General features: G+C 34.6%; 3 protein-coding genes across 3 annotated transcripts; 1 reads left to right on the top strand and 2 right to left on the bottom strand.

The window, feature by feature from the left end:
• The first annotated feature begins 587 nt into the window (after positions 1–587).
• Positions 588–2,491, top strand: LOC139192012 (uncharacterized). Its single transcript, XM_070813065.1, has 2 exons — positions 588–900; positions 2,415–2,491. Exons 1-2 carry the CDS (start codon positions 588–590, stop codon positions 2,489–2,491), a joined length of 390 nt encoding a protein of 129 aa, XP_070669166.1.
• Positions 2,492–5,548: 3,057 nt separating this feature from the next.
• LOC103402399 (toll/interleukin-1 receptor-like protein) lies at positions 5,549–8,746 on the bottom strand. The gene is made up of 4 exons (XM_029093618.2): positions 8,589–8,746; positions 7,248–7,789; positions 6,029–6,236; positions 5,549–5,937 (listed from the first exon to the last, which is right to left on the bottom strand). The coding sequence occupies exons 1-4, from the start codon at positions 8,619–8,621 to the stop codon at positions 5,749–5,751; spliced, it is 972 nt and encodes a 323-aa protein (XP_028949451.1). The 5' UTR covers positions 8,622–8,746; the 3' UTR covers positions 5,549–5,748.
• A 2,917-nt stretch (positions 8,747–11,663) lies between these two features.
• LOC139192011 (toll/interleukin-1 receptor-like protein) lies at positions 11,664–12,475 on the bottom strand. The gene is made up of 3 exons (XM_070813064.1): positions 12,467–12,475; positions 12,273–12,369; positions 11,664–12,223 (listed from the first exon to the last, which is right to left on the bottom strand). Exons 1-3 carry the CDS (start codon positions 12,473–12,475, stop codon positions 11,664–11,666), a joined length of 666 nt encoding a protein of 221 aa, XP_070669165.1.
• Between the last annotated feature and the right edge of the window lie 3,887 nt (positions 12,476–16,362).

The following is a 16,362-nucleotide window of genomic DNA, read 5'->3' as shown; positions in this document are numbered from 1 at the left end:
ATTTTTATCTAATACGATCGTGCCACGTGTCATTATCTTTTCAGAATCTTTGAGGATAGATTTCGATCAGATTTTTAACGAATGACGGCATGCCACGTGGCCTTATCTACAATCCGATCCTTTCTGAATCGTCCATATAATCCACCATCCATCCTCACAAATCTCACACCAATTTTCTCAACATCTCTATCTCATTATTCATAGTTTCTGCTTCTTCTTCTCCATCCATCATTACAATGTCTTCTTCTTCATCAAGGATGATGTGGGAAATCGATCAGCAAGAGGAAGAATTGTTTAACCAATCTGAAGGAATGTTCAACCTTCAGATAGCCGAAAATGAGATGGAAGAGGATGAGGAACGTAGAAGGAGAGATGACGAAACAAGAATGACCAGAGCCTCACATTCCCGTCGAGTCATCCAGACTGTTGCTCATATATGCAGGCCCAACCGTTCAAGAAACCTTGATAGAAGCAGGCAACGACGGGGTGAAGAGCTGTTGGACGATTACTTTGTCCATAACAGTGCATTTCCTGATACGTACTTCAGACGCCATTTTAGAATGGAACGACATTTGTTCAACAAAATCATGACTGATGTTTGCAACCATGATTCTTACTTTGTGCAAAAGAAGGATGCTTGTGGTGTTATGGGTCTCCTGCCTGAGCAAAAAATCACTGCTGCGTTGTGGATGCTTGCGTATGGAGCATCTGCAGACCAAGTGGATGAGATAACGAGGATGGGGAAATCAACCATTCTTGAGGCCCTGATGAGGTTTTGCGGAGCAGTCGAATCTTTGTACACCGCAGAGTACCTCCGAAAACCTACTCGCTGGGACTTGCAAAGGCTTCTGAAGAAGGGCGAGATGCGAGGTTTTCCTGGGATGATAGGAAGCATCGATTGTATGCACTGGACGTGGAAAAACTGTCCAAGTGCATGGCAAGGCGCATATGGGGAAAGAAAAGGATCAAAATCTATCATTTTGGAGGCAGTGGCATCTTTTGATACATGGATATGGCACGCCTTTTTCGGGGTTCCGGGGGCTCAAAATGATCTCAACGTCCTTGCCCAATCCCCAGTGTTCAACGACGTCCTGCAAGGAAAGGCACCAAAAGTCACGTACGTCGTCAACGAACGTAGGTACGAAGGGGCATACTACCTAGCTGACGACATTTACCCACGGTGGGAAACATTTGTCAAAACAGTGCCACGTCCACGAAGTGCAAAGGAAAAACACTTTGCAAGCTGTCAAGAGGGGTGCAGGAAAGATGTGGAGCATTGTTTTGGTATCCTTCAAGCTCGTTGGGCGATCGTCAGGGGTGCTGCCAGAATGTTCGATGTAGAGTCACTTCGATCCATCATGATGACGTGCGTCATTCTTCACAACATGATTGTGGAAGATGAGTTCGATTATGATGCGGTTGATGAATATGAGCCAGAGCCAGACACGATGAACAATTCAAGAACACGGATATATTGTGCGCATGATGCCACTGAAGAACCCGTGCAACACGACCCATTAGAAAGGGATGGACGTTACAATGAAAAGGTCATTCAACGATATACTGCACTTCAAAGGTCATCTATGCACATTGATCGGCAAATTGACTTGATAGAGCACCAGTGGGCATTGAAACAAGCTGAAAATACTTAAGTTTATTTAGTATGTTTGTTTGTATTTGGTGTGTTTATGTAATTTTATTTGGTGTGTTTTTTGTAGTGAGTTTTTTATTATTTCGTATGTTTATGTAATTTTATTTGGTGTGAATTATTTGGTATGTTTATGTAATTTTATTTGGTGTGTTTTTTGTAGTGAGTTTTTTATTATTTCGTATGTTTATGTAATTTTATTTGGTGTGTTTATGTAATTCCAATTGGTGAGTTTTTTAGTTTTATTTGGTGTGTTTTATAATTTCATTATACGTGAACAATTTGATGAATAAAGATTCTGTTATTAGGATAAATATATTACGAAATTAAATATATGTACTCTCACTTTTAATAAAGTACTAACTTCAATAAAATAGAAACAACATAAATAATAAATTACATAAGTACCCTATTCCGATTACAAAAGTACCCTATTCCGATTACATGGAAACAACATAAATAATAAATTACAACCCAAAGTGATTGGAAAACTATGGGCTCCGATTACAAAAGTACCCTATTCCTCACCACTTAACTAATCTGTGGTGCTAGGATCATCTTGTCTTGTTGTGCTAAGACCATCTTGTCTTGATCTCGCTTCTCTTGCACGCCTGCCAAAAATATTTAGAATTTGGAGACATCCCTTCTAAACGCATGTTCATAATGTCACGATCTCGTTGTGCAATTCTTTCTTCTCTAAGCAACTCCCTTTCTTGCCTAAGTAGCTCTTTTTCCCTCTGTTTAGCTTGAAATGCTTGTTGAATAGCTGCAGCTTTTACCTCATCTCTAGCCTTATCAGCCTCATATTTCGCCAATTCCCGCGCCAATGTCAATTCACCTTGACGAGCAAGTTCTTGCATAAACTTTCCATAATCATTCTTGGAAGCACTCCCTTTCCTCTTTGAAGCCTTCTTACCTTGATGCCTAATTGGATAACGGGTCGACCCCGACGCTTGTTCTGGAATGGGCGTTTCAGGCACTTCTTCTCCATCTTCTTCATCAACATGGGAGCCATGATCGGGTGTAGAGTGTGGAGGGGTGTTGTGTACAAAGGTGCTGTGTAGAGGGATGTTGTTCATGCATACTTCTGGACCAACAGGCACAACTTTGAATTTAGGACAATCTTTAACAATATTCCAACATTCCCATCGGGTGAATGATTTGTTTCTTGATTTGATTTTGGCAGCATACCATGCTTGTGCTTGAAGTTGCTACAAATAATAATATTGAAATTATTAGGTAACAAATAAATAATACAAACAAATAATAATAATAAAATTATTAGGTAACAAATAAATAATACAAACAAATAATAATAATGAAATTAGGCCACAAATAAATAATAAAAACAAATAATAATAATGAAATTAGGTCACAAATAAATAATTCAAACAAATAATAATAATGAAATTAGGTCACAAATAAATAATGCAAACAAATAATTATAATAATGAAATTAGGTAACAAATAAATAATACAAATAAATAATAATAATGAAATTATTAGGTAACAAATAAATAATACAAACAAATAATAATAATGAAATTATTAGGTAACAAATAAATAATACAAACAAATAATAATATTGAAATTAGGTCACAAATAAATAATGCAAACAAATAATAATAATAATGAAATTAGGTAACAAATAAATAATACAAACAAATAATTATAATCAAATTAGGTAACAAAATAATAATACAAACAAATAATTATAATATATTCTTACCTCATCCGCATAATTTGCCCCACTTCGAACATTACTACTAGCTTGTGTCAATGCATCTCTCCATGTACTAAAGGAATGGCTAAGTATTTTCTAACGACTGGACATCGATTCTTTGGTTCTTTTCCCACTCATTTGCTCAAGATATTTGGTATGAATTAAACTCCACATTTCTCGCAACTGCATCTCATTACCCGTAAGGGAATTATGAGTAACTTCAACCCAGCTAGTGCACAACGCAACATCTTCAAGAAGCGACCAATTCGTACCTGCATCAATAGTCATTTTGTGGAAAAAAATTGGATTGAAACTTTGAGAGAAAGATAGGAATTTGATTGAAAGTAGTTGAGAAAATATGAAATTGTGGTGTAAGGTAGATGGAGAAGAAGTGGTATTTATAGAAAAGTAAAAACAATTTTTTACAATTTTTTTTCAGATTTTTTACAATTTTTTTTCGGATTTTTTCCATTTTTTTTAATTTTTATTCAAATAATTAATCTCTGCCGTTGGATTTAAAAAAATTTGAATTCCAACACTCCAGATTGTGCCACGTGTCACAACGGTAACTTTTCTTAATTTTAAAACTATTTTTTCTTTATTTATAAAGCATATTAATATCGACCGTTGATCTCAGATCGAACGGTTGATATTAAATTAGATTTTTTTTTTTTACCGTTGAGATTCAACGGTCCAAATGAAGGAGTCGTTGAGATCGAACGGACCGTGGGAAGCCACGTGTCTTCCCAACGGTAACTTTTCTGTCTGAAAAGTCGGCTGACTTTTCTGAAAACTGGTCGGGCGACGCGCCCCCACTCGCGAGTGGGGTGCACGCGCCTGACAGAAAAAAATAAAAAATGGGCATGGAGCTCGGGCTCCGGGGCTGTCACAAATTGACAGGCCCCTGCTCGGGCCTTCTCCACGAGCTCGGGCCCTTCAAGGCTGGACGTGATTGACAGGCCCTCGGGCCCTTTCTTCTCCCCTGTCCCCCGGCCTATATGCAAGGCTGGAACTGCTCTAATTGCTGGCAAGTGAGGACAGGAGCATATCGAAAATCGAAACAAACCGAACCGGATTGATTGACACGATACTCTACTCCAACCGGGTACTTCGCCACATTCAGATAGGAGCTATCTAAAACTTGGACCGAAATCTCTTCAACAATTTTTTGAATAAATTTAGATTCATGCCTACAAGTTTAAAGGCCAAAAAAAGAACATTATTATATTTAGATAAATGACATTTAGCTATGTGTTGATAAACTTCATAGGTGGAACATAGTCCACCATCAACATTATGATATTGTCTCAATTTTATCTCTTATTACTAGGTGTTAGATTTTATTACAAAAATCTCGTTGATATTAGGTGTTGAAACTTCCATATATTAATAGCACATATTTTGTCATGTGATTATGACGGATGTGAAATCCCATTCTCCAACATGTGTTTGATTCACATTCTAATAATGAATACAATTGAAACAAGTGTTCCTCTAGTTCCACAAAATTTCTAATTTTACCTTTCTATATTATGTCTCATTTTACTTTTTCTATCATTTATATCCGGAATTACTTTATTATATCATTTGGGTTGGGAGATATATTACCTTCGTTGAAATTGTGCCAGTTAGAGTTGTCATGGAGGGAGTTTACGGTAATTTTAGCGCGTATTGGTTTTGGTGTGTCTTTCTTGCTAATGTAAATTTTGTGAACTTTTGTAAAGGGTAGAGTAGAGGGTCAATGTGAAAATTGAACCATTTTCGAATCATTTTCACTTAAAAGCCACTATGATGTCAGCCTAAAATAACAAAGCTAAGGCAATTTCCAACAGAACCGGCCAAATGACTATATGTCAAAACATAATCCGTTTTGATACAAAATTCATTTTTGATAAAGGGCTGGGCCAAAAAAATTTGAAACCCACTGGGCCAAAATATGTCTTTACTATGCTTTGCAACTCATCTTTTGACCCAAATGTATTGGGATGGATTGGAATTTTATTGAGATGGTGTGGATTTGATTCAAATTACCAAGCCGATAGTGCATAACGAGGTCTGTTTTAAAATACATAATTGTATTGAGATACATACATTGCAAATTAAAATAACATAAATGATAAAAAATTAGAACCGACTGAAAACATAGTGAGCAACCATATAATAAATGTTCATCGAAGTATTCAAAAGTCTCTTTCATTTTATTAAAAAAATGAAATACAAAATAAAAATTATCCCTTTATTTCGCGAGCTCCATAGGCTAGGCATACGCCTATTTAACTCCCACCACTAATATAACTAAAGTTCTAAAAGACGATAGGCGCTAGTAGGGCGATGGATTAGAACCTTGTGCCTAGGCGGCTAGGGGCACTTAAGCGGACTAGACAACTTTAGGTAAATTTATTATACTTTCTATAAAAATTTCCCTAAAAAAATCGTGGTGTCTGGCCACAAGTACTACGATGATGATGTAATACAAAACGGTTAAGAATTTGCAAACTATTTCAAACTTCTTCCTCAGACTCATCTTGCTGCTTATCTGAGTTTTCGGCTGCCTAAAATCTTGTGCCTGCATCGCCAAACCAATCAGTAACACAGCATACATAAGAAAGCGAATCCTACAAATCTTCCAGCTAAGAAAGCGAGGGCGGAAGCAGCACCTTTGAAGGACTGCGATCTCGATCTCGGTCTCTCTCGAATTGCTCGCGATCGAGGACAGGAGCAGATCCAAGATCCAAAAAAACCGAACTGGATTGTTTGACACGAGACTGTATTCCGACTGGATACTTTGCCACATTCAAATGGGTACTATCTAAAACTTGGACCGAAATATCTTCAATAATTTTTTGAATAAATTTATATTCAGGCCTACAAGTTTAAAAGCATAAAAAATAACATTATTATAATTAAACTAGAAGAAATCCGTGAATGTTCCATGTAATCAATATTTCAAGTGCAGACAAATAACTCTACTTAAGAAATAGAAAGTCAAACATTTGGACTAAATAAATAATATTAAACCATGCTAGAAGAAACCTTTGGATATTCCACGTAATAGTAAGATACTAATCATAAAAAAAATTCTTTTAAGATTACCAATAGTGTCTCAATTTAATCTCCTACTACTCGGTATTAGATTTTACTTCAAAAATTCTCTATTAGGAGTGCAAACTCTCATATATTTGTTATATATTATTATATCATATGACCGATGTGAGATTATATTCTCCAATATGTGTTTGCTTCACATACTAATAATGAATAACTTAAACAAGTTTTCCTATAATATTGTGAGGGAATAATATCAAAATATTATGAAAAATGCTAAGGATAATTTCTCAAAAGTGATACTCTCTATGAACTTTTTGCCACCTTATTTTTTGCCACAATATTTTATAATGTTGGCAAGAGAACTAACATTAAACTATGAGGTGTGAGAGAACTCATGAAGAGAGTTCCACTTTGAGAGGTTTCCTTAGCATTTCTCAAATATTATATATTTATGTTAGTCTTTTTAACTAAAATAGTTGCTGAAATTGTTATAACTCTTCATTTTGGTCATTGAAATTTAAAATCGATAAAAATGGTTCTTGAGAGTGTCCACTGTTAATCACTTTGGTCATTCTGTGAGAAATCTCAGCTAAACTGGAGAAACCACCAGTTCAAGTGGAGTGATTGATTTAACAAATTGAGATTTTTTTTCACAGAATAACCAAAATGATTGACGATGGATATCTCAAGAACCATTTCTATCGATTTAAAATCTTAAAGAACAAAGTAAAGAATTATGCTCATCATAGAAAAATCATTTTGGCTAAAAAGTCTTCGTATTATGCTTATGAATTGAAGCTTATTAGTACATAGAGGTCAGAAAAATACCCGTCGGCCAGGAATGACCAGCCAGACAAATTTGCTGCTTTTGTAAGAGTTTCTCTCCATCTCAACACCTTGTCCATGTTATCTTTGAGTTTGCTTTCATGGTGAGCAAGTGCCTTGCCCAAACTCTTTGTTTGGTTCCTCACATCCGATGGATCCACCTTGTAAAAAACTGGAAAAACCATCTGCTGCAGTTGTTCTTTACAGTGAAAGATGTGAACGAGTTCATCTAAGCACCACTCTGAGGAAGCGTAGTTTTCGGAGAAGACAACAACAGAAACCCTCGACTGCTCGATTGCTTTGAGAAGCGCTGCCGATATTTCCTCTCCTCTTTTAAGCGCCTCGTCGTCTATGAAGGTTTTGATTCCCTTCCGAACCAAATTGTTGTACAGATGACCAACAAAATTGTTGCGGGTATCCTCTCCTCTAAAACTGAGGAAGACATCATATGTCCATGAATGGGTGTAAGAAGAAGACGAAGAGGAAGAGGCTCCTTCATTGGTCGTTGAATCCATGATCATTCGATTACGAAAAAGGATGAGATGCTGAGAGATTATAGAACTTCAAGTCAGTACAGCTAGACTGCATCCACAAGTATCGGTTCAATTCCTCCTCGTTGGAGATTATAGATTTACCTCCATGGTGCTAAAAGAAAGTTTTGTTAAGAAAACCAGCTTGTGGAAACTGTTTGGGTGCGTTTGTTAGGGAGGATTAGCTTGGGTAGCATAACTCACTAGATTCAAGGCATATTTAAGGGAAAAATGCAACACAACTCCCAAATTTGTCCAAGTTGAATGTCGAAAACGATGATCAGAGAGGAAAGTTACCCCATCTAATCCTAGTTTTTTGTGGGAATTCGAATGGACAACTTTCCTTCATGAGTAACTTGTCTTCTACCTTCAACTTGGATATGCCTTGAATCTAGCAATTATCCTATCCAACCCAATCATCCCTAACAAACACACCCTTACCGTCTTACCGTATAAATTGAAAAGAGCCAGATTATATATTTTTTGAAAAGCTCAGGAAACAGTAAAACAAACAGAAGTTGTAAAGCAAGCAGCCAATCACAATGGTAAAACCCCTAACCAGCTAGAAATCAAATCACAACGCATTTTATATTAATTACAATACGATGGAGAAATAAACAAAAATTGTTCTTGAATGAAAAGATATTCGATTCGACCCATGAATTTTAAAGCTTCACTCTTGGGAAAGAAAATGGAGATGATAGAAATGTTCCTCTATTTTCTCGGCAACCAAACAATGTTTTCTCGGAAACCAAACAAGTGATACAGATAATAATAAAGAGAAGAGGAGGAAAAAGAGGACGGAGGGGCGTACTTTTGAGGGAGGAAGTTGTTCTTGGAGGGGCATGCTTGAATGTTGCAGGCTTCTTTCTTGCAGGGCTCTTTGCTTTCTTGCCGCGCCATCTCTCTTTCTCTAAAGCATTCGATCATCGGAAATGGCAGCTCCTGCGGTTTCTAATCTCTATTAATTAATGAAACTTGTTTGTCTCAAAAGAGGATGAAAAATAACTTAGTCTTTTATCACAAAAAAAAATGATAGATAATAATGTAATTTCACAAGTCTAAATTTTACTATTTTTTATTGAAACTTTACCTATATATGATGTTAAAATATCTTTAATATTTAAAATTTAAAAAAAAAATAAACCAAAAAAAAAACCTCTCACTCCCTCATGTTCTTTCTCTCTCTCTCTCCCTCTCTCCTTCTCATTTTCTAAAAAAATGTGTGCATACACATAAAGTGTGTAGGCAAATGCAAGTATTTATTGAAGTCTCAGTGACGAACCAACCTTCCCAGGTGTGCCGCTTCTGTCATGGACTAGAAATTTTTTATTATGATGGGAATACCGAATGATCACGTATTTTTATGCAAGTGGCAGAAAGTTTAAATTTTTAAGTTATCAATTTTTTAACACATATTTTATCATTTATATAGTGACATGTAATGTATGGCTCATGATTTGGTTGCACTGAAAAATCTCTCGTCATGAACCGAGTTATTCGTTTTCTTTGGGAACACTCAGACTCGGTCAGACTCAAACCGATTCATCTAAGCACCACCGTGAGACCCACTAGGCCCAAATATGTCTTTTCTGTGCTTTGCAACTCCAACTTTTGACCCAAATGTATTGGGATGGATTGGAATTTTATTGAGATGGTGTGGATTTGATTCAAATTACCAAGCCAATAGTGTATAACAGGGTCTGTTTTAAAATACATAATTGTATTGAAATACATACATTATAAATTAAAATAATATAAATTATAAAGTATTAGAACATACTGAAAACATAATGAGCAACCATATAATAAATGTTCATCGAAGCATTCAAAAGTCCCTTCCATTTTATTAAAAAAATGAAATACAAAATAAAAATTATCCTTGGTTTTTTTTTGTGAGCTCCATAGGCTAGGCATACGCCTATTTAACTCCCACCACTACCATAACCAAGGTTCTAAAAGACGATAGGTGCTAGTCGGGCGGTGCATTAGAACCTAGTGCCTAGGCAGCTAAGGGAGCACCTAAGCGGACTAGGTAGATTTAAGTAAATCTATTATATTTCGTGTAAATAAATGTCTGCTTATACTTACAATATATATTATTTCATCATAAACTACAAAATAGAATGACATATATATAATAAAGCATTGGAATATACTGAAAACATAGGAAACAAGGATATAATGTGTGTTAATTTAAATATGCAACAAGTCTCTTACAATTTATTGAAAAAACTCGCTAAAAAAACCGATGCGTGCGGCGCCACGGACCCAAAATACTAAGAAGATGATCCAACACAAAACGAATAAGAATTTGCAAACTATTTCAAACTTCTTCTGCAAACAAGTCTTCATGCTTATCTGAGGTTCCGGCTGCCTGAAATCTTGTGCCTGCATCACCAAACCAATCAGTAACACAGCATACATAAGAAAGCGAATCCTACAAATCTTCCAGCTAAGAAAGCGAGGGCGGAAGCAGCACCTTTGAAGGACTGCGATCTCGATCTTGGTCTCGGTCTCTCTCTCTATCCCGATCTCGGTCTTGATCAGAATTGGCGGTAGTTGCGGGCGGTGCGGCGTCGGAGGAACGGCGAGACTCTATTCCAACTGGATACCTTGCCACATTCAAATGGGTACTATCTAAAACTGGGACCGAAATATCTTCAACAATTTTTTGAATAAATTTAGATTCATGCCTACAAGTTTAAAAGCATAAAAAAGAACATTATTATAATTAAACTAGAAGAAATCCGTTGATGTTCCATGTAACCAATATTTCAAGAGCAGACAGACAACTCTACTTAAGAAAAAGAAAGTCAAACATTTGGATTAAATGAATAATATTAGACCATGCTAGAAGAAACTCCTGAATATTCCACGTAATAGTAAGATACTAATCATAAAAAAACAATAAAAAAATTCTTTTTATGACAAAATTGCCTCTGCACTATTTTATGCATTCATTTCGACTGGTTTTGAACTTTTTTATTTGGAGAGGGGGGGCATTCTTTTTGGTGAAGTCCGTGACCCTAAATGGGTTGTTGGCATTATATATTAAGTATGGATGAATGGCGTTTAGCTATGTGTTGATAAATTTTATAGGCCAAACATGATTTACCATCAAGAATACCAATAGTGTCTCAATTTAATCTCCTACTACTCGGTATTAGATTTTACTACAAAAATTCTCTATTAGGAGTGCAAACTCTCATATATTTGTTGTATATTATTTTATCATATGACCGATGTGGGATTATATTCTCCAATATGTGTTTGCTTCACATACTAATAATGAATAACTTAAACAAGTTTTCCTATAATATTGTGAGGGAATAATATCAAAATATTATGAAAAATGCTGAGGATAATTTCTCAAAAGTGATACTCTCTATGAACTTTTTGCCACCTCATTTTTTGCCACAATATTTTATAATGTTGGCAAGGAAACTAACATTAAACTATGAGGTGTGAGAGAGCTCATGAAGAGAGTTCCACTTTGAGAGGGTTTCCTTAGCATTTCTCAAATATTATATATTTATATTAGTCTTTTTAGCTAAAATAGTTGCTGAAATTCTTATAACTCTTCATTTTGGTCACTGAAATTTAAAATCGATAAAAGTGGTTCTTGAGAGTGTCCACCGTTAATCACTTTGGTCATTCTGTGAGAAATCTCAACTAAACTGGAGAAACCACCAGTTCAAGTGAAGCGATTGATTTGACAAAAATACACTCAATTTAACAAATATTTTTTTTTCACGGAATAACTAAAATGATTGACGATGGACAATCTCAAGAACCACTTCTATCGATTTTAAATCTTGAAGAACAAAGTAAAGAGTTATGCTCATCTCAGAAAAACCATTTTGGCTAAAAAGCCTTCATATTATGCTTATGAATTGAAGTTTATTTGTACATAGAGGTCAGAAAAATACCCGTCTGCCTGGAATGACCAGCCAGACAAATTTGCTGCTTTCGTAAGAGTTTCTCTCCATCTCAACACCTTGTCCATGTTATCTTTGAGTTTGCTTTCATGGTCAGCAAGTGCCTTACCGAAACTCTTTCTTTGCCTCCTCACATCCGATGGATCCACCTTGTAAAAAACTGGAAAAACCATCTGCTGCAGTTGTTCTTTACAGTGAAAGATGTGAACGAGTTCATCTAAGCACCAGTGTGAGGAAGCGTAGTTTTCTGAGAAGACAACAAGAGAAATCCTCGATTGCTCGATTGCTTTGAGAAGCGCCAACGATATTTCCTCTCCTCTTTGAAGCGCCTCTTCGTCTATGAAGGTTTTGATTCCCTTCTGAACCAAATTCTTGTACAGATGACCTACAAAATTGTTGCGGGTATCCTCTCCTCTAAAACTGAGGAAGACATCATATGTCCATGCAGTGGCGAAGCCACGTGAGGGCGAGGAGTGGCGGCCGCCCCTCCCCTCGCCGGAAAACACAGCTGGAGCGCAGGTTCAGGCCCTCCCCTTGCTGGAAAATCCAGCCCTTACGGTCGTCGGAAATCACCATTGAGAGTGAGGATTCCGCTCCTCCGATCTTCTGAACCGACGGGTATTTGGGTTTGGTGTGATGCATGTAAGACATATTCTGAAATCACAACAACAAGACATTAGGATCACGAATAAATCAAATCAATATATAAAATAGAGATCGACTAATTATATTAAACTTATCTGTAGAATACGGAAGACATTGCAGAGTTCTTGGTCGTCTTCTACTTCCAGTACTTCAAAATATCTCTCTGCTGTGAATAGGGTTTAGCGTATTTTTAGAGATTGAGCGTATGGAAGCAGGGACTTAACCATAGTATTTATATCATTAGGGTTTAATCACAGCCGGCCTATTATTGGTTGTGAAAATCAAATCCTATCACTTAAGTATTTAAGTCCCACCATGATACTATATCTTTGTAGTGAAATCCATCAGATTTCTTTAAGTCAATTGCAAAGGTTTAGACTCCATAATCCTTATTATGTTAGGACTATCGGATCACTTTGGTTGCTAACAACTTGATAGACAAGTGGCTTACAACAAAACGATCCAATACAACATTCATTATCATTCACAATCTTACATTCTCCCACTTGAATGTCAATGATTCATCCTAACAAAATAAGAACTCATGGTGATCACTGAGTCTTCATAAGTATGCAATAACCTTTCCTAGCAACCTGTCACTTTGAATCGAATGCAGAACCAAAGAAAACAAAGAACAATTTGGTCTGTTCCTTGCACTCCAAGATCACATACACATTCAACTTAAAGCACTTTGTTGCTATCTAAGTCATGGTGTCAAGAGCTAATAGTCAAAACATTAGCTCACAATAGTCGAACTGAAAATATGAAAATATATTTCAGTACAAAAGTAGTTCATAAAAGAACTCAACAACGTTGGTAACAACATCCAACTTTTCTGTCAATTTAGAATATGATAAGAGAACGAGTAAAATACGGCATACTATTTACAAAATGAGAACCTCTTATTAAAACTTATGAACAAAACTTAAACAAAATTTACTCTTAAAATATCAGCCACTAACACTTCAAATTTTTAACACAAAAGGTAATCTCTTACTCCCACTGATTAGTAGAGATAAACAAATTATTACTCCCACTGATTAAGAGAGTAAAAAAAAACTTTATAAATGCCTATAAAATGAAACAGACACCTTTCAAATACTCCCATTAGCAAAACATTAGTCATGGGATCTAAAACATAAAATTTATGAGCTCAACATCTTTATTTTAGATATTTGTAGGGAAGTGATTCTCATGACTGAAAAACTATACAAAATTATTTGGTCAGTTTTGTTCATCTAACAATTGACAGAAATAGAAAACTTTAACTGAATGTTTTCTAATGCATCAAAAGCATATAATTCTAGAATCATCTTTGGACAGAAACTAATTATATTAGGTTTGCATAGCTAAAACATAAAATACAAGGGCAAACATATATAGCTTCAACACTTTTGAGCAGATGAAGTATATACAATCTTGTCAATTCCATGCTTCACTATACATTGATTTATAGTTGTACTGAATAAGAAAACACTTTTGAGCAGATTAATTATTCATCAATAACATATAAATCACAAGTTCAATTTCTTGAACAACATACAAGAATTAATAAGCAAAACACTTTTGAGCAGAATATACTCATTAACCCTTCTTGAATTTCTTACAAGATTAGTTGCATATGTAACAAATAAAATATAAACAAGTATGATAATGTACGTTTTATCTACCAAAACTATGATCATTAAAAGCATGCAAAATTGATGAGTGTGAAGCCCATAATACATTATTTCTCCCACTTGGGCAAACACTCAAAATTGCAAGATTAAACACTAGAGAAAGTGGTTTTCATATAACAAAATATAGGCTAGTTGAATCAATAAAGATAGTGTACACAATCCATTAATAATATAAGATGACAAATTTTTACAAAGTTTGGAGTTAGAAAATTTATCAAAATTGTAATCAAATAGGATTTGTTGCAAGGTATGTAAAAACTCCATCAGTATTTCCCAAGCTCTACCAAAATTTTAGATTTAATCATAATTTAAATAAAACCAATTTACAATCTTTAATATGCTCAAAACACAAAAATTTCTTAAATAAATTAAAGGTTCATTTCATTAGATAAATAACCTCTAATATGCCCAAAACATTAAAATTTCTTACACAAATTTGTTGAGTCACAAAATAGTTGGTTTGGACATAATAAACCAATCTATATGTATCCATGTATCAAAATTAGGCTTATAAAAGGAACAATATCTCAACATTATTAATCGATCTAAAAGTGACAAGTGATTAGATAAACCAATGGCTACAAAATTTATTTTAGTGTATGAGAGAAGACCCACATATGTGTTAAAGATTAGGTCATAAAGTAAAATGAAACCTAATAAGAGAATCCAAACTCAAAATTTATGTTTTAATTCTAAAACAAAGTCGATAAAAGTAAACACATAGATATCTCAACAACATCAACTTTTTCAACAATAATTTTAATCCAATTTAGAATTCACTGAAAATTAAGGCAAAAGATTGGCAAATTTACCTACTCATTCTCGATTCTGCAAGATTCATCATGGAAGTAGTTGAGTTGTGGAGGATCGAACCAACTCCAATTTGCATGATTGTTACACCTTTGGGCAGAAACTAATCATGCAAATAAAATACCTGCATAGCTAGCCAAAACATAAAATACACAAAATACATATAGCTTCAACAGCTTTGGCTAGATGAACATATGTTAAAAGTATTTTATGATTTGTTATAATACTAATTTATAATTGGTGAGTGATTTCCTGAATTTCCCATTGGGACAAAAGTATTCACCATATAAATTAGAATTCTGATTTTTCAAAATAATCTTTTAGAACAGTATTAAATAACCGTTTTGTTGGATATTCAATGATTCTCAAAAGATTCAATCAGACACAAAAAGTATGTCGTTGTTGACATTGAACAATAGAGTTCTCAAAAGAAGAAACATGGTTATTCAGTTATTCGATAGGGACCAAAATGATCAATTAGTAAACTAATTCCACTTTCCAATTTTCTCAAAAGACAATTATCATCATAATCAGAATTGAAGACCAAACAAAACATTGGTTTAAACAAAACAAACCAATACATCTTTAAATCAAAATTTAATCAGTGTTGTTTATAAAATTCATTAGTATTGAGAATTTGCATAACATAAGGACATATTGGAACCATAAACTTGTACAATAATTGGTACCAATTGATGTACACAAATCAGTCAAACAATATCACATAACAAAACTAGTTTGAAGTACCAAAATTCAGCAGTACTACTTTAGTTTGCAAATTCACTAAAAACTCAATTCTCTTTAGATTGTCATGAAAATTTTCAAGTATGAACTAGACATATATGACTACTATTTTGCAAAATTTCATGATTTTTAAAATCTTATAAGCGAGCCAAAAATGAATTTGAAAAGAGAGGTGCTGCAGAAACAGCAGAAAATGTTCAGTACATACCCGAGACTAAATAATTCACCAAAACTTCAATCTTCCTCCAATGTGTATGAAAATTTGCAGAAATAAAGTAGACATGTAAATTTATTGTTACCCAAAATTCCATGATTTATGCGATTTTAAAAGTGGGCTAAAAATAAAATCGAAATGGAATTTTCTGCAGAAACCTCATAAATTCTGCAAGACAGTCCCGAGATTAAAAATTCACCAATAATTCATTTTTAAACCAATGCTCGTCAAAATTTCCAGATTTGAAATAAATATCTCAATGTATATCATACTAAAATTTCATGAATTTATGAGTCACATAGATATTTCAAAATAATATCACAAGCAGACTATTCTGCGGAAGTCTGCAGAATTCCAACACTAAGGTATCACACTTAAAAATTTACCATAAATCCATTTCTGGTCCAAAAAACGTGAAAAAATACCAGCGTCTAAAATCCATTTACATGACAAAATATTATATGTTATTGATGTTAGGGAAGTCTTATCAAACGGAAATTATTGATCTGAATGATTTTCATATCAAAATTACATCAGTCACATAAAAACACTTAA

The sequence above is a fragment of the Malus domestica genome, chromosome 15 (assembly GCF_042453785.1).
Source record: "Malus domestica chromosome 15, GDT2T_hap1".
NCBI lineage: Eukaryota > Viridiplantae > Streptophyta > Magnoliopsida > Rosales > Rosaceae > Malus > Malus domestica.
Note: the sequence above shows the minus strand (reverse complement) of the source record. Positions and strands in the feature narration are given on the sequence as shown.

What these genes read in the sequence shown, in the direction of transcription:
- LOC139192012 (XM_070813065.1), top strand. Translation starts at nt 588, where the DNA reads ATGACTGATGTTTGCAACCATGATTCTTACTTTGTGCAAAAGAAGGAT. An exon ending in GATGATAGGAAGCATCGATT is followed by an intron (nt 901 to 2,414) that starts GTATGCACTGGA and finishes CTTGTTGAATAG; the next exon opens with CTGCAGCTTTTACCTCATCT.
- LOC103402399 (XM_029093618.2), bottom strand. Translation starts at nt 8,621, where the DNA reads ATGCCCCTCCAAGAACAACTTCCTCCCTCAAAA. An exon ending in AACAACTTCCTCCCTCAAAA is followed by an intron (nt 7,790 to 8,588) that starts GTACGCCCCTCC and finishes ATAATCTCTCAG; the next exon opens with CATCTCATCCTTTTTCGTAA. An exon ending in GAGATCGCAGTCCTTCAAAG is followed by an intron (nt 5,938 to 6,028) that starts GTGCTGCTTCCG and finishes TTGGCGATGCAG; the next exon opens with GCACAAGATTTTAGGCAGCC.
- LOC139192011 (XM_070813064.1), bottom strand. An exon ending in AATGGTGATTTCCGACGACC is followed by an intron (nt 12,224 to 12,272) that starts GTAAGGGCTGGA and finishes CCTGCGCTCCAG; the next exon opens with CTGTGTTTTCCGGCGAGGGG.